Source organism: Amphiura filiformis, chromosome 16, assembly GCF_039555335.1.
Source record: "Amphiura filiformis chromosome 16, Afil_fr2py, whole genome shotgun sequence".
NCBI lineage: Eukaryota > Metazoa > Echinodermata > Ophiuroidea > Amphilepidida > Amphiuridae > Amphiura > Amphiura filiformis.
In genome coordinates this window covers 8,950,384-8,962,756 of record NC_092643.1, presented here as the reverse complement: position 1 = coordinate 8,962,756, position 12,373 = coordinate 8,950,384, and the positions used below count along the sequence as shown (strand labels likewise).

At 39.2% G+C, this 12,373-nt stretch overlaps 1 protein-coding gene across 1 annotated transcript in view; it reads right to left on the bottom strand.

Moving 5' to 3' along the window:
- The window catches only part of LOC140172413 (uncharacterized), a 34,420-nt gene extending 24,830 nt beyond the window's left edge, over window positions 1-9,590 (bottom strand). Inside the window, 6 exon segments of the mRNA XM_072195561.1 lie at window positions 378-516; window positions 1,466-1,650; window positions 3,899-4,058; window positions 5,774-5,862; window positions 7,992-8,153; window positions 9,327-9,590. Of these exon segments, the coding sequence (XP_072051662.1) occupies window positions 378-516; window positions 1,466-1,650; window positions 3,899-4,058; window positions 5,774-5,862; window positions 7,992-8,153; window positions 9,327-9,489 (898 nt within the window). The 5' untranslated portion in view covers window positions 9,490-9,590.
- Window positions 9,591-12,373: the final 2,783 nt, after the last annotated feature.

Sequence of the window (12,373 nt, the reverse complement as noted above, 5' to 3'; positions counted from 1 at the left end):
TAACATATTAACCCCAACCCCAACCCGGGACCCCAACTCCCTCTCTGCTTTTTGCCTGATGAAAAAAGGAAGGAAGAAGATGAAGAGAACATTTGTTTACCCCGCCCGGGAATTGACCCACCGACCCCTCGCGGGTGCCAACCAGCAGACCGGGTATAGCAAGCCATGTGTGTGACCGTGACCTGTGCCTATGTAGTTTGGCATGATTTCGCAATCGGATCACGTAGGATGCATGGTCTTGCAAAATGGAAAATGGAACTTTAGGCATGTTGTGTGTAACATACGACACGTATGCCCATAAAATATGTTTTAAATCATCGCTGCACGTACAAAATCCTTTATTAGCAAACTGAAGTTTGTATTTTTTTTTATCTTACCATCAAACGTGAGCAAGTCCGTTCTCACTTGGATGTTCCCCTTTGCCTCGTACGTATCACCACGTATGTAACTTTGAAACAGATCCTTGTTTCCGAGGGCTGACGGCAAGAAGTTATCCTTAAAGACCCCATTATTGGCCTGGCGATAAAAGAAACCCAAAATATTGAATAAAATTAGTACGAAACATAACCTCATTTAATATAATACGCAATGGTTGCTTTGGAATCCAAATGCTTGCAGAATCTACCCCACCCATTTAGACCATGTTCACGACGTTGCGCGCGCCCAATACTATTTGACATCTTTGGGTTGAATGATTACGTGAGAAACGGTGGTAAGTTCATGGTCCAACGCATTCCATTCGATAGTTACGTAGTCCTTGATGGTAAATAATGCCTTTTAGGTTCTGGGGCTTTATTGGAGGCATGCGTAAACCAAACAATCTAAAAAGACTTACACCCTTCCTGGTAGAGCGTAATTTTGATGAACACCTCACTCAAATTATTTATCAAATGTATCGTCCACGTACCTTAACCATAACTTTTTAGAGGGATTATCGGAATGGCCTCTTGACGACCGACGATAAAGCGTGATCGGAGAGGAATTTACGCGATCAATCATAATGCAAGCATACGAATTAGTGATATATTGGACGTTAATAATATAAAAAACTTCAGCAGGTTTAACTTACCGTACATCATGTACATGATTGGTCTTAGAACTTCCTCCCCAACATGCTTTAAAGTGACGAACAAATAAAGGCAAACCACCCCTGTTTGTAAATACGTTCAAACGAGGACCTCGACTTTAGAAGGATCTAACCGAGGACTTACACACCCGTTTTTAATCGACACACCGTGGACCTCACGCAAACACACCAGGCATCTTACTATCCAACTGAGACCCGTCCTATACCCGCTATGGGGGACCTAACTTATATGCATATTTGCATCATTTACGTCATCCTGGGCATAGTTTCAAAACGAGGACGTCCTCGTTTGGAGGTGTGTCCTCGTTTTACGGTGTGTATCCATATGTAGGTCCTCGTTAGACGGCATTTACAAACGCACGACACAAATCTACTTACATCATACGATGTTGTCGTGAAAACGTTGGAGCAAGTTCCTGTAAAAGACGAATTGAGGCTGCCTTGATCGGTTGTAACGAAAGGTGTGGTATCACTGAACTCGAAGGGCTGAAAATCAAATAACCACATCTCGTCGACTTCGTAGGTATCCTCAAAGGCAATGTGAAGGTGAACTTGGCCTGGAACTGCAAGGATGATAAAGGTGCAAAAGAGTCTTAATATAGGCGTCCATGTGTTGCCATAACGGCAAAGCATTGGAGGGCATTACAAATTTATTTATTTATTTCTTATTTAACCTGGGGTGACCAATCAATGCACTGGCACTGTCCTCCCTTGGTTCCCACCAAGTTAGATATCGTAAGACATCGTAAGTTGGGAGCATTTGTGATGTTTACTATGAGAGCCTTTTTCCATTATCACAGTACAGTGGCTCCGTAAGATTTTAAATATGGGGGGGCAATGGCACCTGGCCAAAACTATTGGGGGCCAATGGTACTTTTCCATAGCCACCAAAATTATTGGGGAGGCCGGGCCCCCCTGGGCCCCCCGGTTCAGGAGCCACTATAGTACGGTCATCATCCATATCCAATCCCGGAAAATATCAGTGTTCCTCTTAGCATAGTGCGCACGCTATATGAGTCAGTGGAAACTAAGAATTATAACAGTGTTGTCTCAATGTTTATCTTACGTGTATCACCTCCCCTTTCCCCACCAAACAATGTTGGGAGAAGATATGATGAAGATGAGCATATTGGGCATGCCAAGTTGCCAACATTTTACGGGGGTAGAAGGGGGACTATTTCCAATAAGCCCTTTAAAGTGTTCGAACAATATTTCTAAGATTGTAATGTGTGTGTGATAAGAGAAGATGAGACTAGATCTTTGGTGCGATTTACTGTGACTCACAATTATACGAAGTAGCACAACCAATACCATACCCTACCACTGCACTAAACGGGCATCCAATATAAATTTAGTTATATACCCATTCGTACAGGCGTAGATCCTGGGGTGACAAATATTTGACGAGGGGATTTTATTGTTCCGAAATTCAGAAGGAGCGCTCGCTGAGGTTGGAGGCGTTTTCAAGGCACTTTAGCTGTTTCTCCCTTTCCTTCTATCGCACGCACGATTGCCACGGTTGTTTGATAGCATGTAAAACTTATGCCATTTTTAAGTAAAGTTGAACAATGATGGCGCTAGTTATCTTCAATCTTGTTTGCATCTTTACAAGGGGTAGACACTTAGCTACACTTGTATAATGGTATTAGAATATCAGAAAAAGAGACTAACAAACGACAAGGACATTTTAAAAACACCTTTTTTTATAGTGAAATGTAGGAATAATGCATGATATTATTTGGCTATTTAAAATAGATGTAAATAGCGCCCTCAATTTGGGCACAAATGTACAGTTTATAGATTAAAATTACCAGGAAAAAGCAGAACAGATGAATTTGATATATAGAAATGGTTAAAATAGCTAAAACATGTATGTGTATATTAGTGTGATTAGGTTAGGTGTTGATATTTGAACATATTTTACTGTTTTGTTAGAAAAGTAACAACAAACCGTGATCACGGTGATATGGTCCATGCAATTACCCATGTTACCCAAATGTGTTTTGTTTGTTTTCGACAAAATTAACATCTTTAGCCATTTAAATTTTACAAATGGTGCGTTGTCGATCGCGCTTCTTCCCGGAAAATTATTCGCTCCATTTATTCTGCTTCACGGATTTTACACCAACCTACATCTCCCGTTTCATTCCCATATCAATTTCAAAAAGAAAAATATACGCCACTGCCTAACTGGGCACCATCGCTTTGTATACGCAGGCTGTATCAAAATGATTGGTACCCATCAGTATTGATGGTTATTGAAAAGCCCGTCTAATCCAAATGCAACGTAGGGTCTTCTTGAAGTAACCATATTTTGTAGTTATGACTGTTTATCACATTAATCAACAAACTATGTTGATCATGGCAGTCACGTTCATATCACTGAAAACTGATGGGTATCAATAATTTTGATACAATACAGCCTGTATGCAGCAACAAGCCTGGTCCTTCGGGAGTCCGGGTCCGGAGAGAAACAAACGTTCATCTTTTTAAAGACCGTTGACAGTATTAGGGCCAAAGCTCCCAGCAAAATAGGCCCTACCGAGGGCCCCACCCTGATAAGACCTGGACATCGGTCCGACGTCGGATTTGAGTAGTTGGCGAGGTCGGCTGGACGTCGCGTCGGGAAGACGTTGTCCTATAATTGTACCAGCCCTATTACATACCTTTCACCGACGTCGGCCCGGCGAAGAAGGAACGTTGGCCCAACATAGGTTTGACGACTGGTGAGAACGCAATTCCGACGTCGGGTAGACGTTGTGTTTTCGTATGATACCCAATACATTTTATAACATTTATATATTACCTTACCTGACGATCTTTTACATATGTATTGATATAATTCGCTGCAAAAAGTGTCGACCCATTCTCCCTGCCGTTGGATTGGAGTCCTCATGAATACGCAATCCCCATTTACATTTACATTTACAACGTTACTTGGTAGACCACTACCCCATGCGGTATATATAGCCTGGAATTAACAATATTGTCATGTCAAATAAAACTAATTATATTATATTATAGTCTTGCGTCGCGGTTCCCTAACATGCTAAGGGGGTTTTGAGATATCTGATATTCAGCTGGTCTAGGCAAAAGAGTAAATCTATTTTTGTGTCAGCTATTTGGCTGACACATTTGCCACGGGTTTACGATCATATGATATATCGATATCGATTAGACTCGATTATTTGCAGCACGATCACAGTATAATTGCACTAGACGTATATAACATCGCAAGAAAACCTCATTTGAACCCATCTCCATCTCAGTGTTGCCGATGCCACAAAGCAGTGAAAGCAGAAAGGCGTGGCGAATCGACAATCCGACATCCCAGTCCGCGCCAAATTTAAAAAATGTTACGTAACCAATGAAACATTGGTAAACCAACCAATACTTATTGATGTATGTTGCCCATCATCTCAGAAAGAAACATAGTAGCTGTTACCTCTCACTCACGATCGCGCTATTCTGTTGTAGGCTTTCTGGGTAGCCGTAGTGTTGAAGGTCACTGCAGGTATGATCTTTCTCTTATTTTTGCAGAAGTGATAGTATCTGCACGGTGATATGCGATCATGCGACCCAACTAAAGGTTTTGGTCAGTATAGGTCTGTTTCATGAAAATATAGCACTTGTGGGGATGTTGTCAGTGTTACTTTGACGACTCTGAAGACAGTATAGGAAAGCAAGCCGATTGGTTTCCGGAGTAAACTAGTAGTATACGGGTCTGTAGGGACATTAATCGATAAAATAACGTCGCAAAATTCTAGTCAACTCACCACATTAACATCCAAAAAATTCGAACGTACTCGTCAATTATTTTTCTTAATACAGTTTGACGTATAAGGAAGTTTGTCGTATAAGGTCAAATATTGTAAATATGGTACATATCGGTAATCTAAACGCCCCATAATATTAATTTCGAACGTACTCGTTTGAAATGAGTTGAACGCCCCAAAATCTGAAGTCACGAGCTGAACGTCCCAGTAGTTAAACGAAACGAGCCAAACACTCTAACTTCGGACGCTGAACGTAGGCACTTCGAGCGTCGATGGTCGGTTGGAACTTCGAGCGTCGATGATCGGAACTTCGAAAATCGGTAGTCGGAAATTCATGCCCATTTCATTAATATTCATGAGCTCCTGAATATTCAACATGTCCCTACAGACCCGTATACTACTTAAACTAAACCTAATATTCGAATCAACTTGATGATAGCACTCGAAAACATTCGTCTTTTTCGTCTTGAACAATAACAACGAATATAATTATCGTCCCGTGTCTGGAAAATTACAATTATCATGAAATGCTAATTGCATACATAAGGCAATACCAATAAAATGGGTGGGGTGTCCCATACTATAACTATGGATCTGCTTATTGCCTATATACTTGAAATAATTATAAGGTGTTCAGACAGATATCATTATTAGGTCAGATAATAATTTTATTGTGCCAACATTCAATTGGTGCGCTCGCTGAGGTTGAAGGCACTTTAGCTGCTTCTTCGTTTCCCTATCCCACGCCCGATTACCATGGTCAAGGTGACCAAACCATAAGTCAAGTCTCTGCGCAGTCTGATAAGACCCGGCAAACAGGTTGCAACGTTATTGAAAAAAAAAATTCGTTGGTGAATCCAGAATTTGAGTCATTACTCAAAACATTCATAACTTCAAATGTTAAACCTACCGGATCTCCATTTTGCCAATAATAAGTTCCTTCTGAGGCATTATGTTTCAAACCAATGTAGTAAGCACCAAACTCTACGATCAGAAGGGCTGAAAATAACCAGATACGAGAGGAGAAAGAGGAATAAGAGCCAGCTCAGTATAACCTGGCAATCCCAATGGTCTTTGAATCAATTTGTGGTGAGATTGTTTGCCGATGTATAGACCACTTGACATCACTGTTTATCAACAAAGGCGAGGGACTCGTCTGTCGATATGCTTGAACGAGCCGCAACACTGTTCAATGGCTTTCTTGTACAAAATGAAATGTGGCGGGCGATTTAAAATGCATGTGCCCTTAGCAAACTACGATGCGTACGCACACTGCAGGGCAAAGAACAATGGAAATTGCCATAATGCGCGCGCATACTGCCGGGCAATGACATCACATGCCAAGTGGTCTATAGCCTAAATTGGCAAAAGGTTAAAGCAGTAATATTTCCATAAGAAATAGGATTGTATTTCTTTTCCACAAACGTTAGCTTGTACTGTCAAGTATGTCCACTTTATATCCACCTGAATCGCTATTAAAATACCAGCGCATAATGCGTGCCACTCTGTCGATGAGGTCGGTCCTTGATGTGTTATGACCTTCCCACACGCCGATGTGCGTTGCGTGTTATGAACATCACGTGCACGTTTTTGCAGGGTATTTAAATTTAAGTACATTATGCTCGTTTCTAAATCAAATCATTTTGAACAACATTGATGGCGTCCTCCTCAGCAAATGTCACAATATGGCTTTAATACAATTTTGATATGGTAGTGCAGACCTATATTGCTTAAATTATTCAGATTACCATCTTTCTTCAGAATATATTTTGACCACAATGGTTTTGAAAGTTGTACTTTTGTTCATCCAACTTAATCCAACTCTCACAAAGCTTGCAAAATATTCTGAAATTTTGATTACACTCTGCACGCTTTGCGAGATTGTATTAAATGGGCCAATGTCTAACTTTCTGAACTGCATCTTTTCTACAGTAGACGAACGCAAAGACAGGTGACTTGTGAGCCAGGTTGGTTGCGAGCCCGGGTTGGGAGACACCTCTGGAAGGGAGCTGCAATGCTACCGTAGGTAGCTGACATCATGAATCACACAAAAAATGCGAGATACCAATCGAAGTAGCATTTGGCGGGTCAAACTTTGTTTGATGACTTGTCAAATTGGCATCAAATTGTATTAACTCATTCCAGTGTAGTCCACTAGTTACAGGGATTCAGAAAATGTATAGTTTGACATACCTAGGATGTACCGATTACCGAAATGGTCAACGGTCAATTTTTTTGATCCGTGGGGATCAAAAACATCAAAACAAAATAAAATGCTCCGAGTTTGACTAAAAAGTGTAAAATATTCGTTTTTGATATAACGAATCAAATTCAAGATTGCACGATCTAGTACGTTTAGGTAATGCATCAAAATAAGTCAAGGTTAATAGGCTTCAATGAATGGGATTTGACCTACTATTTTGCTTACCATCAAAGCCTTATACTGAAGTCAAGAAACAGAGATATCCCAGGGATATTTTGATTTTCTGTATTGGCCTTAATTGTGTACTTATTGCGAATCAATATCAAATTATTTGTCTTTTTGAGCAGTTCCCCGCACAGCGTCATCATCCCTGTATCTTCGTGTCAAAAATTGCCGTGATAGTACGGTGAATCCACACGTTTTTCAAAAGCTACGCATGGCGATTTTGTTCGAGATAGGCCGCGCGACTCAGGCTAAGCATATCATCTAAACGATATGAGATACCGCAGAGTTTCCATTCTACACGTTTTTGCAATCTGCGCATGCTCAGTACCCCATATGATGTTGCCATTATAAGAAAATTCGATTTGTTGTCAGGTAAAACCCAGGTTTTGTTTTCAATAAACTAACTGGAAATTCAATACACTCAGCGGCGATTGCTATTTTCTTTAAACATATATATTTTACTACATTTTCACCGTTTTTGTTTTTAAATCGTACGTTAAAAATGTGATATAATCAACTTTTTGAGAACTATAATCATAAAGGAACACGCATAGCCCATTCAGCTCAGATCCACGTGCTGTATGGAATATTAAATCACAAGTCTATAATACAATGCACCATATGCAACATTATTTATCTGCGTCTAAACTAGCGCCAGCTTTATTTGCCAATCTCTAACGATGTTTTTCTCAGGTCTTACCTGATAAAAAGTCTTGGATATTTTGGCTGTCAACTGTAGCTAGTATAGCATCCTCTTGGGCGCATTCCGCCACTGCTTGATTATAGTTAACTACAGCAGAATGAGCTATGAAGTAACAGTTACTGTCGAGCTTGTTCCAACCGTCCGCACAAAATCCATCATCTGGAATTAATAGAGAGATTCAGTGGCGTAGATTTATTTTTGACATGGGGGGGTGTGGAGTTGGAAAAAAATTCTTGAAGTATAGTCAATCCAGTACCTTTTGGCGACAGAATAAGTTTATGGTACAATTGCTATTTTGAAGCTAAACTGATGAAATATTGTGTAAAAGTAGAATAACTGCGCGCGAAGCGCGCGTAAACTTTGCACTTTTGGGGCTAAAATGGGCAAATATGAGGTTAATTTGGTCAGAAACTCATTATCAGGCGTCAACATTGGGGGGGTGGGGGGGGGGATAAATCCCCCCGCATCTACGCCTATGGAGAGATTGCGAAGAGGCGTTCACTGCTAACGCCATACGGGTTACGTATTACGACATTGTCCGGTAGAACGTCATAGTGCCGTTCACGAATATGTTTGTCTCGTCATAAGGCCAAAGGGTTTGAAAAAAAGCATAGTTTGGCATGTCTCCGACATACAGTTCTTGAGTTATAGAAAAAAAAAGAGTATAAGCCTAAAGTCGAATTTTGGCTCCACAGAAGTCACCAAAATGCTCGAGATTCATTTTTTAATGGTTTGTTTGGCAAACATTAATCATAATTATAAGACGAGAATAATTTGCATTGTTTTGGATGTTTTGTTATGTAGGAGACATCACAAACTTGTCCACTTTACTACCCCGTTACCAAGGTAACAAATCACCTCGAGATATGGTAAATTATTCTTTATTTAAACATTTTGCCATTTTGAGACCATTTTTAACAATCAAAATCGGAGACCAAAACTTGAACTCGGGTTAAAACAGTCCTCGAAGTAAACTTTATAAATCTAATGATAAGTTTATGTAGCTGGGATGAAAAGCCGACGATCATAAATTTTTAGGAGATGAGTTCTCAGTATATGACTAAAAGCGTGGTCTTTTCCATTTTTATAGATAAGCATGTTTAGTACGAATAGGTATAATTAGATTTTACAAATCAACTTCGGCTTCATCACTGACTGAGGACTGAGTTCTGCAGTATACATTATAATTATGAATATGGCATTTTGATTCCAGATTTTGATCAACGCAGATATGATAATATTAGAACATTTTAGTTTAATTTCATATTGACTTATTTATAAACAAATAATTTGTGTGTTTCACGTCATTATTGCAACAACGATTTTACTCACCATTCGTCACAGTAAATTCGGCGATTTTTGCCTCGCCCATTTTTTCAAAGGTCTCGTCCCGTCCATAGTCAAATGCGTTACCGAATTCGGCCAATGCTTTCAGATTCAGGTTGGAAAATAACACTAAATGAAACAACAAACACAGTAGAAATGAAAACGACATTTTGAATCGATGCTAGGTCTAAAATCCCATTCCCACTTTTAAAATCCGGTCTTCCGCAGGGATCCGCCCAAGCAAGGATTGATCAATGTTTGGTTTTGGCGAGTACGATGATTCAACAACCCTGAATTTGTATTAAAGCCCTTGCCGATGAGCACTCCCTTTTTGGCCAATGAAATAGATAGTAGTTTTCAGCAAAATAAGTATCGAACCATCTCATTGGTCAATTGATAAATTGCTCGTCTCCAGCGATTGAAATCTCAATTCAGTTTAACCGGGAATAACCCTGCCACAGGTGTTCACTTCAAAAGTTTCTATGGCTTATGCAAATTAGGATTCGCATGGAAACACCAGACGCTTGGTTTGCACACCTGTAAGCAACCCATTGACTTTATGTTGTGATCATTTTGATCGTGGTTCCAAACACATAAAGCGGTGAACCGGTTGACCTGGCAACGATCGATTTTGACAGTACGATGGTCACACAGTGAATAATTGAACAAACGAGACAAAAAATGAATTAAAGGATGACTCCGGCAATCACAACATTATGCCTTATATGTTATCAAGCTCGAATTAAGTAGTTTTATTTGAAACAAACTTATACTGGCCATAAAAACAGCCGGCTCTCAACACGCGATATTCCAAATTCCCGCTCCGAAGTTATATTATCTGTTCCAAGCCCGGTGACACCTCGTAAAAGAAATCAGACCTGTCGATAGGTTGTAAGAGGAGATAGCCTTTTGCTTGATAAAATCATTATAGAACCGTCCAGGTGTAAAAGTTTTGCTACTTCGCAACGCAATATGATAATGGCAACCGAATTCACCATGAACAAATATAGGCCTTGTAAGTTGTAGTTGTAGTCCTTGCCCCTATAGCCTACATATCTTACTTGTCACCAATGCGCTATACTTTTTGAAAAAAATGCAAAAATAGGCACAAAATTGGACAGGGGTTTAGTACCCCCTTAAATAACTAAGACATGTTGCATCGAATATTCTACGTCTACTAACAAGTGTGTCAGTAGCGGCCCTTAGAAAACTAATTAGACCCAATTAATTAGACCCAGGTCAAGAAAGACATCGATGGCACATACTATGTACATTAAATGAGAGAAACTTGTTTTCCCGCCGGATCGAAAAACCCGGTTTCTCAAAGTTTTGAATAAAACATGTTTCTCGAAAAGTCTTTTTTTCTTTCGGAAAACCCCCCATTTTTTTCTTTCGAGAATCTGGCAAATGTCAGGAGGGAGCTCAAACATATATCATGAATAAGCAGTTAGACAACAGAATCTTTAAAACATTATCATGGAGATTATTAAAAGCTAGACTATGATACTTTACTCAACTTTGGGCTTGTTTTTAACCGTTTTAACCGGTACCAAATCTGTATTCGCTTTAACCATCATATCTAAACGAGAACAAATTTCATTTTCATGAAATAATTTTTATTTTGTAGCCTAGATTTCAGAGAATAAGCATGGGTTATTTCAATATCCTGGCACGTAAGATAACAGAGATGTGTTGATGAAGGTGTAGAACTTTTTTGAATGACGTTATAGTATTATTATAGTATACAAATTGTATTTTGGTTTAAAACCTTCAAAATATAAGAAATGAAAATATTATGGGTGAAACGTGAAAAACAATGTCAATATAAGACCAAAAGAGATAAAAAATAAGTTAAAGTACCTTCTTTGGTTAAATTTGTTTTAAGCTTGCGATGTTAAGGGGGTACTACACCCCTGGGCAACTTTGTGCCTATTTTTGCATTTTTCTCAAAAATTATAGCGCATTTGACACAAGTAAGATATGTATATTATAGGGGCAAAGACTACAACTACTGCACCGAAAATTTAGCAACTCAAGGCAAGTAGTTATTGATTTATTGATCAAATACTGGTTTTCCCTCATTTTTGACTGTAACTCCACAACTGTTGTCCATGCTGAAATACAATTTCCAGTGCAGTAGTTGTAGTCCTTGCCCCTATAATATATATATCCTACTTGTCACCAATGCGCTATAATTTTTGAGAAAAATGCAAAAATAGGCACAAAATTCGGCAGGGGTGTAGTACCCCCTTAAGCAGATTTCAAGAATTGATCATTTTCCCCGGAGTTATGCATAATTGCTTGTGGCCGTCTGATCAGTATTCTTAATGATGGGGTTGTTGGGGAGAAGGTGTCTCTATAGCATTTGTGTTAATTTTTTAATTTTTAGGTCAGAACTTGCAAAAGTACTTTCAGGGCATACATGCTTAATATCTGTGATATAGGGTGTCCCAGAATGATCTATAGGCCTACCGGGAAATCACCCATGTGTTATGAAGCGTTATGATGCCTTTGCGTGATTACACGTAGTTTTCGTCCATTTTCAGTAATATCACTGTCATGCCAAAATAAATTGAACTATTTCCATGAAAGTCACTGAATAAGTAGGAGACATGTGTGCCATTGCATTTCACTTATTATAATTATATAGATACACTGTTAAATATATATTTTTAATATTTTTTCAAACACGGTATAGATCATTCTGGGACACCCTGTATTTCTGTTTGAAGAGTACCGTATCATCGGAAAACTGATGTGTCCAAATTAATTTTAAACCAGTTCTGATAACTTCTAAAGCATTTTCCTGAGATTGTATGACACTGTTCCGGCCAGTCGCCTCTCTCCCCTGGGACTTAGAGATTAGCGATTCAGACAGTCGCATGTGCTTGACCAGGAGAAAAAAAAACATTATAAAAATATTAAGGGATCTAAAATGAGCGTTTATTGCGTTTCGACAGTATTTTTTGTGGCACATGAGAGCACCTCAGACCTATCGAATTGTATTCTGAATACGAAGCATGTCTTTCTGATATCAAATAATTTTCATTTTT